This window comes from Sarcophilus harrisii, chromosome 1 (assembly GCF_902635505.1).
Source record: "Sarcophilus harrisii chromosome 1, mSarHar1.11, whole genome shotgun sequence".
NCBI lineage: Eukaryota > Metazoa > Chordata > Mammalia > Dasyuromorphia > Dasyuridae > Sarcophilus > Sarcophilus harrisii.
In genome coordinates this window covers 649,231,609-649,245,512 of record NC_045426.1, presented here as the reverse complement: position 1 = coordinate 649,245,512, position 13,904 = coordinate 649,231,609, and the positions used below count along the sequence as shown (strand labels likewise).

Genomic DNA, 13,904 nt, shown 5'->3' with positions numbered 1-13,904 from the left:
CACAAATATACACATATATTTGTAAATGCTGGCTTTCAAGTCTAAGTAGTAACAGTTAATGAGTGGTGATTCTTGTCTCTTAGCAAGGGGATGGGGGTACTGTGGAAGAATGAAGGTGGAAGTAGAAGGTAGAAAGTGAGTTGAAGGAACTGGAATGGGGGTGGTGTCTCACATCAGTGGAGGAAAGGAGTCCTTTCTGAAATACATTCCCATATGGGATAAGATATACACCTATTAAGAAAGATCAGGACCTTGTGATGGATTTAATCTGGGAAGAGTTTGTGCATTAAGCAGCCATCCTGTCTGAGAAAGTATATCTTCATAAGCAGTACCCTGCCAGGAGAAAGGATTTGTGAGTTTCTAGGAAAATCTGGTACCCAGATTGCGGGAGGAAGAAGAGAAATGATGTAGAGATATGAGATAGTATTTGAGAAGACTGATCATGTTGAAGGTATGGAATAGGACTGGACCATTGGGACACAAGGCAATTTCTACCATGAAATACTGCTTCTACCAATATGGATTTCCTCATGAATTAATATTTCTAAGTTCAAGGCAAAGCAGGAAAAAGTGAAGAATAGAGTAAGATCTATAAGAACAATTACATAAACTTTTTTTTAGATACTTGATGATTAATGATTGAGATTAGCTGTACTAACCTGACACTTTGGAAGCTGCTTAATCCCATGAGTGACATAGAATAATTGAGAAACAGATAAAAGTAGGACTAATATTTCAAAAACTAAAATTCAAAATTGATTGGAAGGAAAGAGAAATAACAAAAATAAAGCAAAGAAGGCCTTTTAGGAAAATGAGTAGTAAAAGAAATTTAACAAAAATCAGAAGTTAAGGGAAAAGCTTTTGAACAAATTACTTTATTGGGAAAGAAAAGGAAGAGAATAGGGAGAACATAAATAATATTTTTGATGTTTTTTAATGAATTTTAAATGAAAAAGGAATTGGTTTAAGTAAAAATCCAAGCTCTTGGAAAAGGGTAGGCAAAGGGGATCAAGTGAAGGAAAGGCTTCTTTGGAGGGAAAAGATTAGCATCAACATAATTGAAAGCTCATCTACAGGACAGAGTGCCTGAGTGGCTTCCATAATAAAGAGACATGAGACAGAAAATAACTCACCAGAGGATACCGAGGAACAGTCCTTGGAGGCTATCTAATCCAACCCCTCTCTCCCCAATTAACAGATGAGGTGCAGCAGGATTTAAATGACTTGTCCAAGGTCACATGTGTCAGTAAGTTGCTTAGGTCCATTGCTCCACTCTCTTTACCCTGCATGATTAGAGTTCATCACCTGAGTTTCTGACCAACCATCGAGGCTTAAGTGCATTTGTGCACCTATAGCTATGTAGATAAGGACTAGGGGGAAGAGAAGCTCCAGAAGAAGCATTTGCTCTTTGGAGAGGATTTGTCTTCATTAGAACAACAAAGCCCAGTTAAATGTTTGGTTCAGCATCTGCACATCTAGAACATGTGATTCTACCTTTTAGAGTTTATTTATAACTAATGTTGGAAAGACATGCTAGTTTTTCTTCTTCAAGCCTTTTTCAGTTTTTCCTCTTCAAGCCCTTGATTAGAACTTTGCAGGCAAGCAATCCTGATACTAAAATCACCAAATCCCAACCTGTTTGCAGCACAGACTTCTGGGATGATCTCCCCTTTAGGCTTGTGTCTGGGAATAGCACTCAACCTTGCCTTCTCTCTTCCAGGTGCTGCGATATTTTGATTATGTCTTTACTGGTGTCTTTACCTTTGAGATGGTGATCAAGGTGAGTTCTGAGAGCCAAGAAAGAGGAACCCAGAACTAGTGTGTGGATTCTAGAGTAAAAAGGTAGGGGTGGGAATAGGGCCCTAGCCCAGAACTCTGACAGCCTCTCTGATAGGGCTGCAAGAGTCCACAAAAGCAGACTGTGACCTGAGCACTGCAGAAGGCAGCTTGGCTTTTTGGATGCCATGTTTTTTTTGTGCTATGTAATGTAAGTTATTATTATTATTATTATTATTATTGCTGTGTTTAAGACACAGGCTAGGAACTTGAAATCCAAAGATGGGAAGGCAAGGCTAGGGGAAAGGAAGGAAAAAGAAAGGAAAACAACCCTTGTGCCTCCCCCCACACACACTCTTCTGGAGTTTACTTTCTTCTGGAAGTTACAGTAAAGAGACAAGTAAAAATAAGACCTTTTGAGAAGGTCTGGACGCTAAAGACTGGGAGTACTAGGCAAGGCTTCCAGATGCCTCCAGCTCCCTATGACTTTCAAGATCAAACACCAAATCCAGTTTGGTTTAAAAAGACTTTCACAATCTTGCCCCTTCCTACCTTTTCTGCTTTCTCACACATTATTCTCCTCCATACACTTCATAATCCCCAGTCCAACAATATTAACTTCTTTGCTGTTCCTCTAGCTGGACACTCCATCTCTCCCTCTGAGTGTCTGCATTGGCCATCTCCTTATGCCTAGAATGAGCTTCCTCTTCACTTCAATCTCCTGGCTTCTCTGGCTTCCTTCCAGACTCAGCTCAAATCTCTCCCTTTCTTCCATCTTTTCCCTACACCCTCCCCCACTCCTGGAGTCTCCCCCTCTGAGACTACCTCCTATTTATACTGTATATTTCTTGTATATACATAGGATTTGCATATTGTCTCTATTTAACTGTGAGGCAGGAACTGTGTTTTTGCTTTTAGTGCATTCTGCCATGCTTAGTACAATGTCTGGAGCATTATAAGTAGTAAATAAAATGCTTATTGACTGACTCAATGACAGAAGGAAGTAGTGGCTGACCTATAACTTTAATAAGCATTAAGAGTTCATCTTTTCCTTCTTTACCTTAGAAGTGGAGGCCAAGTAAGAGGATTTTCAATGAAAGATAAGCACAATTAAGCCTATCCCCAATGCTCTAGGGCAAAAAGGGAGGTTGGTGGGGAGAGGAAAGTTGCCTGGCAATAGAGCAAGAGCCTGAGTAGAAAAGAACTGATTTGCCAAACTGGAGGGGGAAAAGGTCAGCAGAAAAAACCAATGGCAGATAGAGCTAGGCTGTACATAGTCTGAGGACAAGTAGATTCCAGTACAAGTCCAGAACAGTTATGGAAGCGATACCTTCAGGCAGGATAATGGAGAGTGCAAAACATATCTGAATACAAAGATAGTGGCTACAAGTTCCCTCAAAAGGAACATAGGGACTGAGAATGACCCTTTTCTTTTCCTCCACATCCAAGCAGGGGACTCTGGCTGCTTCTCCTTTCTCAGGATCACTCCTACACTGTTCCCTGCCAGGCATTCAGGAGTAGACATTCTCATTTCTCACTTGCCATGGTCCAGAAAAAGGAGTTTTGAATGGCTCCATATTTATTTCTCCTCTGTCCATCAGGATAACTCCATCTGCCTTTTACCCCTCCACCAATGTGTTCATTCTTCAAAAAAGACAGAACTTTAACATATTTAACATGTATTGGTCAACCTGCCATCTGGGGGAAGGGGTGGGGGGAAGGAGGGGAAAAGTTGGAACAAAAGGTTTTGCAAATGTCAATGCTGAAAAATTACCCATGCACATATCTTGTAAATAAAAAGCTATAATTAAAAAAAAGAAAAAAAAAGATAGAAAGTTAAGCACATGTATACACATCCACATACTACCGCTAACATGGACAAAGACACATCCCAAGAGTCAGTTGCCCTGCCTATCAACCATGAGCAGGGAGAGTGTATAAAATCACAGGACACTCACTGCCTTGTTCTCTTTGTACAGATGATCGACTTAGGGCTGGTTCTCCACCAAGGAGCATACTTTCGGGACCTCTGGAACATCTTAGATTTTATTGTGGTCAGTGGGGCTCTGGTAGCATTTGCCTTCACGTAAGTTTCCCAGCAAGCATCCTGCTTGCCTATCCTCCTCACCCCTCCCTGCCTGGGTCTGCTCTCTCCTCTGGCTCAGAGGAAGAGTGCTCTGTAGTGATGGGGCTAGGTGGAATGGGGATAGAGGATGCACCCTGAAGCCAAGGAGGATTTGGATTGGCTTTTTGCATGATGTCCACCATGGGGGAAAAGGACCTGTCTGTCTCCCTCATACAGCAATGGTGTCTAACCTCATCATTTAGGCTTGTTGCTGTGTTGCTGGTCTCAGGCTAGCCTTGCCAGACCATTTCACTCACTCATCCTCCGGGTTCAGCCCTGAGCAGCTGTCTCTTTGGGGTTTCCCCAAAGAGACAATTGGGAGCAGAATGCGCATGAGTACTCTGGAGGCCAGAGGCCCCTTACGTGGTAAATGTGGCGCATCTCTCTCAGGTAAACATGGCCTCTCCCTGCATTCCCAGAGCACTGTTTCCTCCTAAGGGCAGTGCTTCATTTTGGTACTCCAAAATGGCCCTTGAATGTCTGAGTACTGGGCAATCATTGAGCCTCCAAGGTGGCGGAAACTCTTCTAGCACAGGACAGTCCACACCATAGATCTTTGGGCTGAAGTGAGCAGGCCTTGGTGGCTTCTTGCCAGGCTTCCTGAATTTTGATTTCCTGAACTTCCTGAAGTTTGATTTCTGTGACACTCATAGTAGCATCTTCAAGGGCAGTTCCCTGAAGTAAAGGTTTCTGAAGTTATCATGGCCTTTTGTCTTCTCTTTCCCTGCCCACTTTGTATTTAAGCCCTTATAGACCATTATGGACATGTCAACAAGGTCAGTCACTACTCAAGAAAAACAGTACCTGTTTGGAGGCTAAGAGTTCCTAAAATTTTGCAAGGTGGTCTGTTTTCAATACAACCTTATGTAGGGGCCTTAAATGAACCACCCTTCATTTCTATATCAGAGACAAGTTTATGTGACTAGATCTGAAACATCAGTATGCATCTGCTTATTGAGTGAATAATAACCAAAAATTCTGATTTGCTCTGAGCTCAGCAGACAAAAAAATAAAGATTCTTGGGGCAGCTATGTTGATACAGTGGATAGAGCCCCAGCCCTGGAATCAGGAGGATCTGAGTTTAAATATAGTCTCAGACACTTAGTAGCTGTATAATTCTGAGCAAGTCATTTAGCCTCCATTATCTTTTTTTAAAAAAGAGAGAAGAAAAAAAGAAAAAGAAAGATTCTTTAATGAAGTCAAAAGTTGAGTATCCAGACTCCTGGTATTTCTGGTTATGTCTTCCTCAGTCAATATTTTCTCTTTCTCTCTCTCTCTCTCTCTCTCTCTCTCTCTCTCTCTCTCTCTCTTTTCTTTTGATGTGAAGCTGGCTCTCAGTACTCATTTTGAATGAGGGGGTTTGGCTCTAATGAGGGCTGGGGTAGAAAGATCCTCTATAAATTAGTGTGGCAGCTAAAAAAAAAGTGAATCCAGGTTGGGGAATGAACTTGTTCCAGACTCATGAGTAAAAAGGCCCAAGCATCTCTCTGACTTTTCAGGCTATCATTCATTAAGTGGTGATCTGTGGATCCCTATGTGGAAGGAAAAGGGCTGCTTCTTGTCCAGTAGGGGTCTCCCTCCTTGAAGAGTTGTTCATCTCCATACATCCATTCATTCCCATTATTCATAAGCACTTAGCCCAAACCCTTTGCATGCTCGTGTCAATTATCCAGTTCCCTCAAGTACTCCATCATGATCCATACAGGTGACTATTATTCTGGGGGTGTTAGTTGGGTATGGCTTCAGTAGAATTGTTTTTGTATTTACTTCATCATCAAATTAACCAAGATTTTCTTTTCTCAACCTTTACCACCACTGAAAATCTTCAGCCTAGGAATCAGCATTTCCTGAAAAATGTTTCCCTGTTTCCTTCCCAGTGGGCAAGAGATCTCTTACCATATAATGGACAGATGCAAAGGCAACCAGCACCTACCCTCTCTGAACCTCAGCTTTACTATCTATAAAATGGAAGGGTCAACCTAGATGATCTCTGAGGTTGTTATATCTAAGTCCTAAGGATGTTTGCACTAAATGTGGTACACACAGTGTACTGTTTTACTGGTTTTCTCTTGAACCTCTTGCCCATCCTGGAGAGTAACTGCAGGGAGGCTTTTAGGAAGTCATAGAAGCTATTGGCTTTTTGGTTTACCCATGAGTAATGAGAGGGGTGTTTTTTTTCCTAATTTAAAGAACCTCAGGCTATCTACCCTAACCATGCCTAATTAATCTTTACAAAAGTAAATATGGTAGATTTTTTTTCATGAGTTTGGTAAGCTCTTAAGCACACATAGAGTTTCCAAGCTGGAACAGGCCTTTAGATGTCACTAAGATCAACTTTCCATCCTTTCATGGCACAGAATTCTAGAATCTTAGCTTGGGAATCCAGAGGACCTCAGAGTACCTCTGGTCCAGATCCTATCTAAATACAGTTCATTGCTTTGCAACCAACACTGGCCTGGAAGTCAAAAGACCATTCCCAGATTATAGGTGCTTGGGCAAATAGAGGAAGCATGGTTAGAAGATCCAGCACCAAATCTTAGCTCTAATACTTACTACCTATGTGATCCTGGACTCTTCTCTTGCCTCCTCTGTGAGCCTCAGTTTCCCCAGTTATCCCTGAAGGAGTTGGGCTGGATGACTTCTAGCATCTCTTTAGGTGCTAGCATTCTGGAATTCTGTTGTTGGTGAAGACAAATATGAGGCAATCTTACTCTTACTCATCCTGTATAGGTAGTCTTTACTTTAAATAATCTGTTGTATCAATGGTGGGTTTACACAAAAAAGCAATTAAGGGGATGATTCTTCATTTTACCAAGGATTTACCATAAGAGTCTTCTAAATATCAAGTTCCCTAAGTACATTTAAAATAAAATTAATTATAAAAATTAGATTTGCACTCAGTTTCTCAGGAACACAGCTCTTTTGTAATTTGAGCTATACCTCAAAACTCTAGTGGAAAACAAAACCCAATTTTTAGAGATTTTTTGTTTTGAGGTATCCTAAAACTTCCCTCCCTTTACTATCCTCAATTAGGCTAGTGATCTTGAAAAGGAAAGAAGAGGCTTACACATAGGAAGGATTCTGGGAGTTCCTTTTAGTATTCTGTATTCTTGCAAGGACCTGAGTTTAAAGACTGACTATGGTAATACCTATGTGACCTTGGACAAATACTCTAACATTTCTGAGTCTCAGTGTCCTTAGATGTAAAATAAATCCAGACTAAATTATCTCTAAGATCATCTCTATCTCCTATAATTCTCTAAGTTGATCCTATTTTCTATGGGAATCCAAGAAATTGAGGTAGGAGAAAAAAGAAAGCTTTTACTTTCTCTGAGAATATGAGACAATTTCCATTAGAAATGTTAGGTTTTTTGGAAGGGTGCTGGCAGGTTCAGGGTCAGGCTAGAGTTGTAAATAGACCAGGAATTGTAAATAAATAGACCAGGAATGGAGACCCTTAATCCCATTCTCCCTTTCAACTCCTGAGAGAATGAAAGACCCTGGAAATTCTCTAGCTAGTTGCATGTTTCAAATCTTCTATCCTGACTCTAAACTTTCTCGTTCCTAATAAATCCCCTGATTTTCCTCTTTCCTTTTAAGTATCTCTTGGGGCACTTGGCTGCCAATGAGAAAACTGAAAGAGAGTCAGGGTCTCTCTCAAATCAGGTGCCTTTGTTTCTTTGCCTTCCAACTTTGTACCCTTTGATTTGGGTATACTCTTCTATCCCGAGCACCCTTTTACTTGCAGACCCCCCCCCCAAAAAAATGGTGATAACAAAGCCAAAAGCTGTTAGCAGCCCATCTCCTCACTTCAGGAGCCTCCAGCTTCTTTACTACAGGCAGGTAAAACCAGAAGTCAAATCAAGTATTATCCCTTTAGGACTCTGAAACTAATCCCAAGAGTCCATTGCTATACAAAAAGGAAAATGGAATATAAAGATTTGGGATACCAGGGCAATCCATAGCTAGATAAATCAGCTAAAAAACCCAGCTCCATGATTGGGCTGAAGGCTTAGGGTGGGTCTCAACTTCAGCAGTATGCTTTTCTCCATTGTTGCCCTTCCTTCTTCTTCCTCTCCAAACACCAACACCTAGAGTATACATGTTGCTCTTGTGTGTACCATTAACTGTGTCATACCCACTGTTATTTACCCCATCACACTGTAACAGGCTCAAGGCAGTTTCATTAGGGCCAGGCAATGGACATTTCTCAACAGCTGGAGTTTTATTATGCCTCAGTCCCCATCCACTACCAAAAGCCATCTGGATCTGTTGCTCTAGCCAGTGGAAAGGAGGGCCCAGGGAAGGCTGGGTGTCCTCCCATCTCCTCTGACTGAAGCAAGAGTGGCAGTGATGCTAATCATGGCCAGGCTGCCCTGGGCAGCTTCCAGCTTCTGCTTTCTCTTCAAAGGTCCTTCTCCAGCTGCCTATGACAGAAGCCAGTGTTTGGCTAACTTAGAGAATTTCTGCGATATGGAAAAGGAGCATAAGCTGTTGTCCATTTTTATGGGTGGGTTTAGGCAGGGGCAGAGAGGAAGGTATTTCAAATTGATCTCCAGAAAAATTTAAGTCCCCTTTATGGGTCCAGGATATGAAATTAAAATGCTCCCAGGAGTCTTTGGTCCTTCCCCATTGTGTTAAACAGTTGGTTTCATCACCATATTCTCAAGACCTTCCAAGTTATTTGTTAAAGCCACTGAATAGAACTCTCATTAACAGATGGCCCTTTTCCCCAGCCTTTCTAGTAGCTGACTTTATTTCCTAATCTGGTTTGGGGCCATCTTTGCCATGCCCTAAGTAATTATTTCTCCCTTAAAGAGTACTGCAACTGGATTTGATGTCTAGGCACTAACTCCTCTATCTATCTGATCTTGGGCAAGAAAATCATTTAACCTATCTGATCTCAGTTTTTTCAGCCATAAAATGTGGGATTTGGATCAGTGAACCCCCATGATCCAATAATCCTTTTTTCTCCCTAGAAAAATCCATTCCACTTAGGGCAACAACCTAAGAGGGACTTCCATATATGGCCTAGGCCTCCAGCTGAATGGTGTCTTACTAACAGCCAAACAGCTCCAGCTTTTAGTAAGGCCCTCCAGGTGGCCTTGGAAACTTTGAATCCTTCTGATATTTTTACCTATGGGGAAGTTACATCAGCTGTGGAGTAGTGCCTATTAGAACAAGGAAATCAGAACATATCTTGGCAATGGGTAAAGGGCTAAATTTCTCAGACCATAGTTCTGCTTTTGTTTAGCCAGATATCTCCTTATGTTACTGAAGCCAGAAAGCATGCTTAGCACCCAAAACAGCCCCTAAAATTAAAAATAAAAGTATAGGCATTTTCTTACTTCTAAAATCAGAGCTGAAGTCCAGAGGAAACCCTCTTGCCAGAGCAGGGAGAAAGGTGTTGTTTAGGCATGTGTTGTGTGTTTTTTCTTTTGAGGTCGCTCACCTCTACTTGTCTCTCCCTCTCACCGCCACGTGAAACAGGAGTACTGCACGGTAAAGTCTCTCTTTCTGTCTCTCTTTTTCTTCCTCTCATTCTCTCACTCTCACTCTAATACACTCCTTTTATTTCTATGTTTTCTCTTTTTCTATGTTTGTGGTTGCCTACCTGTTACTTTGAGTCATAGGGTCTGGGACTCAATGTCACCCCACTACATGTAAATGCCAGGGAGCGTCACAGAAATGCTTACAAGAGGCTTTGAATCAAGCATTTAGGCTGAAAGCCAGGATTCCTGGCTCCTTTATTGGCCCAGCCACTGACTCAAGAACTTTTCTGTGATGTGTGCCTCAATTGCCCACATGGAGATGAGGCTAGGGAAAGAAAAAACAAATGTATACAAAGAATTTCAAGAATATGGATGAAGAAAGATAAGGGAAAGGTATGTCCTTACCAGATTTTATCGTCATTTACTTTAGAGGAAGTATGAGGAAGGTAGGTAAATTTCATCGGAAGAAGATTCTTCAGCCTCCATACATAAGAGGGCAGTGCCCCACCCCCATCGTCACCTCTACTCCAGGGAAAGGCATTCATTCTGTTGGTACCTCTGCCCCTTGGAAACATAAATATTGATGCACTGCAAAGTTAGTTCCTAATCTACCAGGAGTAGATGACCCCAGAGATTTAATTCTGCCCTACCGAATGAGGGGAGCTTGTTGTATGTCAGATAAAAAAGGGCTAAAATTAATCTTAAGGCATTTTAAGAATAGATGGTTGTGACTCTCAGGAAACTTATGGTAACTGGGAAATAAGCAATAGCTCCAAGGCTCTGGAGGAAAGACCTGGATTGGCAACTCAGTTTTCCTGTTTATGCACGTGGCACTCCTGCCTTTAGGAAAGAGGAAATCTCTTTCTTAGGAAGTGTTTTTACTTTTTTTTAGCCTTCAATTTTCCTTCTCAGAAAAGAGAAAAGAAAGTCTAGGGATGAGTAGATATCTAGAGAAAAAGAGATCTTTTTCACTCTGTCTCCTATTCAGTTTGTCCTACTAACCAAGTAATAATAAAAGAGCTGTCTTCCTTTGGAAACAGCCCTTTAAACAGCTGTCCAAGGTCCTGGACCAGAATTTTCATAAGGAGCTGTCTAATAAGGGATGTCTATGTCACTAAGAGTCCCAACTACCAGAGGCAGTAAAGGAACCATGGCCTACCAGACTTAGCAAATTTTATTTGGAATTCTCTAGACCCTGTGCTTGTTGGTTGTGAGATGGATTGGCTCTGGGCAGCATCTTCATCTGCCTTTAGTCCTCCAGAGGAGAGAAACATGAAGTCCGTGAGGACAGTGACCCCAATTAGGGAAAATACCAAGGCCAAATAGACACCTTGACTTGCACCCCAGCCAACCCAATCTTTGTTTTTTTGTGTGTGTTTTTCCCCAGGAGGACCTTCAGGCTGTTTAAGGTTTAGCATTTGATTGAAAGAGCAATTTGCCACTTCTCTGTAGTTCTTTTTAAGGTCTTAGGATACTTTTATTTGTGAGTGGGGATGGGAAACAGGCAAATATGTAATCTATATCTTTGGTCCCTTCTTTTTTTATCCCAAAAAAGGAAAGCCAGAAGACTTCAGAATCATTGTCAGACAAGACTGTTAGAACAATAGTATTCTACTGTTAGGGAGTTTTGGGATCACTGATATATCTAATATATCTTCCCTAAAGTTTAAGGGAAGAAATATTATTATATTCCTAGGCCAGAAGACTTTTACAATCATTGACAGAACAATAGCATTTTTAAATCAGAGGAGCTCAGAATCACAGATTCCAAAGCCAGAAAATTTAGAATCATTGACAGATTGTTAGAACAGAAGCACCCTAAATTCAGGGGACCTTAAAATTATTGCTGTCTTCCCTAGAAGCTATATTCCATCAAAAAGGCTGTCTCAGGATACAATGGGTTCTTTGCCACTGAAGTTATTTTAAGTAAGGGCTGGATAAATATTTATTAAGGATTGCCATTAAAGCATGGGGTGGGCTAGTTAACCTCTGAGAAATCTTCCATTTCCCAGAAGTTTGATTTTGTGATTCTGTGACAATGTGTGTAGGCAGGAGTCCTCACACACAGCTGCCTCAGGCACTGGGTATTAGCAGGGTTCATGGATCCCATTCTGGTAAGTGCCAATGTTTCAAAAAGCCCCAGAGCTGAGAACCACAAGGAGCAAGCTTCCAATATGTTCCAGAGCACAGGGACAAAAGGGAAGCTAACCCATTTCTCATCCAAGCTGGGGAAAGTCAAGTTCATTTAATTTCCACATTTTTGAGCATACCATACTTTTTGAGGGTGGGGGCTTTGTAGAACCAATTGAAGGCTCCTGTGCTGACTCTGAGTTTTGCTCTCTTGCCCCCTTGTCCTCAATTGTTCCCTACAGTGGCAATAGTAAAGGGAAGGATATCAACACAATTAAATCCCTTCGGGTCCTCCGAGTGCTGCGGCCTCTCAAAACTATCAAACGACTGCCAAAACTCAAGGTGAGTTGGGAGCTGGAGGACTTGGACCACTGTAGAGCACAGCCATGCTCTAAGGCCCATGGGCATCACTGAAAACATGAACACTTTCACCACAGTCTTGCAGAGACAGCACTGAATCAGAAGGCAGGAGAGCTAGGTGTCTAGTCTCACAACAATACGTGACTGTGTGACCTTGAACTTCTCTATGCCTCCATTTCTTTAGCTCTGTGGTGGGAGTAAAGGGACAGCTAAGTGGTGAAGGGGGTAATGTCAGGCCTAGAGTCAAGGAAAACTCATCTTGGTGAGCTCAAATCCAGCTTATTAGTAGCTGTGTGACTCTGGGCAAGTGATTTAACCCCATTGGCTTCAATTTCCTCATCTGTAAAATGAGCCAGAGAAGGAAATGGAAAACTATGCCAGTATCTTTGCCAAGAAAACCCCAAATGGGCTCATGAAGAATTGGACATGAGTGAACAACATGGTGGGAGTAATAATTCCTGATAGGCAAATACAATAATAAGATCCCTGGGCTCTATAAATCACTATTGATTAGAGAAATGTAAAGTAAGACAACTCTGAAGTGCCACTTTATACCTCTCAGATTGGCTAAGATGACAGGAAAAGATAATGATGAATATTGGAGGGAATGTGGGAAAACTGGGACACTGTTATTTCCCACAGTTGTTGTTGTTGTTGGAGTTGTAAATTGATCCAACCATTCTGAAGAGCAATCTGAAGCTATGCCCAAAGATCTATCAAACTGTATATATGCTTTGATCCAGCAGTGTCTACTGGGTCTGTATTCCAAAGAGATCATAAAAGAGGAGAAAGGACTCATGTGTGCAACAAATGTTTATAGCAACCCTGTTTGTAGTGGCAAGGAGCTGGAAATTTAGTGGATGCCCATCAGCTGGAGAAAAGTTGAATAAGTTATGATATATTAATATAATGGAATATTATTGTTCTATAAGAAATAATGAACAGACTGGTTTCAGAAAAGCCTGAACTGATGCTAAGTGAACTGAGCAGAAGCAAGAGAACATTGTATACAGCAACAACAAGATTATATGGTGCTCAACTGATAGACTTTACTCTTTTCAACAAGGAGGCGATTCAAGGCAATTTCAATAGACTTGTGATGGAAAGAGCCATTTGCATCCAGAGAGAGAATTATGGAGACTGAATGTGGATCAAAGCATAATATTTTTCACCTTTTATTGTTATTGTTTGCTTGTTTTTTTCTCTTTTGATATGATTTTTCTTGCACAGCATGATAAATATGGAAATATATTTAAAAGAATTGCACATTTTTATTGGACTGCTTGCTGTCTGGAATGGGGGGAGGGAAGGAGCAAAATTTGGAACATAAGGTTTTGCAAAGGTGAATGTTGAAAATTATCTTTGCATGTATTTGGAAAAATAAAAAGCTATTAAAATATAAAAAAATAAAATCTAAAAAAAAAATCAGTGAGATCACTAAAGATGCCCTGTTCAATCTATTTGTATAGTGAAAAGATCCTTGGATAAGCAGCCAGAGCACCTAAATTTGAACCCCTGCTCACCAACAATTGCAATTACCTGGGTGACCTTAGAAAAGTCACTTTCCCATTCTGGGCCTTTATACTCTTTTCTGGAGAATGAGAGACTTGGACTAGATGTCCACAAAGATCTTTTCTAGCTTAAAATCCCATGAGCCTTTGGAAGGCCAAAACTCAACTGCAATGTTAGGGAGAGATGTAATAATAATGATGATGGTGATGATGTTGTTCAATCATTTTTCAGTCATGTCCAATTCTCTCTGGACCCATTTGAGCTTCTCTTGATAGATTGTCATTTCCTTCTCCAGCTCATTTTTAAGATGAGCCAGTTAAGTGACTTGCCCAGAGTCACACAGTTAGTAAATATCTGGGGCCAGATTTGAATTCAGGTCTTCTTGACTCGAAACAATGCTCTATGTATTATGCCACCTAGCTATTATAATAATTATTAAATAGCTAATTTTATATAATGCTTCCTATATGCAGGCACTATGCTAAATGCTTTATGGTTATTATCTTTTT

General features: G+C 41.0%; 1 protein-coding gene across 18 annotated transcripts in view; it reads left to right on the top strand.

Moving 5' to 3' along the window:
- CACNA1A (calcium voltage-gated channel subunit alpha1 A) overlaps positions 1-13,904 on the top strand; it is a 241,862-nt gene that overhangs the window by 170,143 nt on the left and 57,815 nt on the right. For 13 of the 18 annotated variants that reach the window (XM_031947665.1, XM_031947664.1, XM_031947661.1 and 10 more), the window contains exons 22-25: positions 1,721-1,780; positions 3,756-3,862; positions 9,392-9,403; positions 11,766-11,865. In XM_031947665.1, the coding sequence (XP_031803525.1) occupies positions 1,721-1,780; positions 3,756-3,862; positions 9,392-9,403; positions 11,766-11,865 (279 nt within the window). The remainder of the gene's footprint in view (positions 1-1,720; positions 1,781-3,755; positions 3,863-9,391; positions 9,404-11,765; positions 11,866-13,904) is intronic. The other 5 variants (XM_031947676.1, XM_031947675.1, XM_031947669.1 and 2 more) reach the window with 1 other exon arrangement.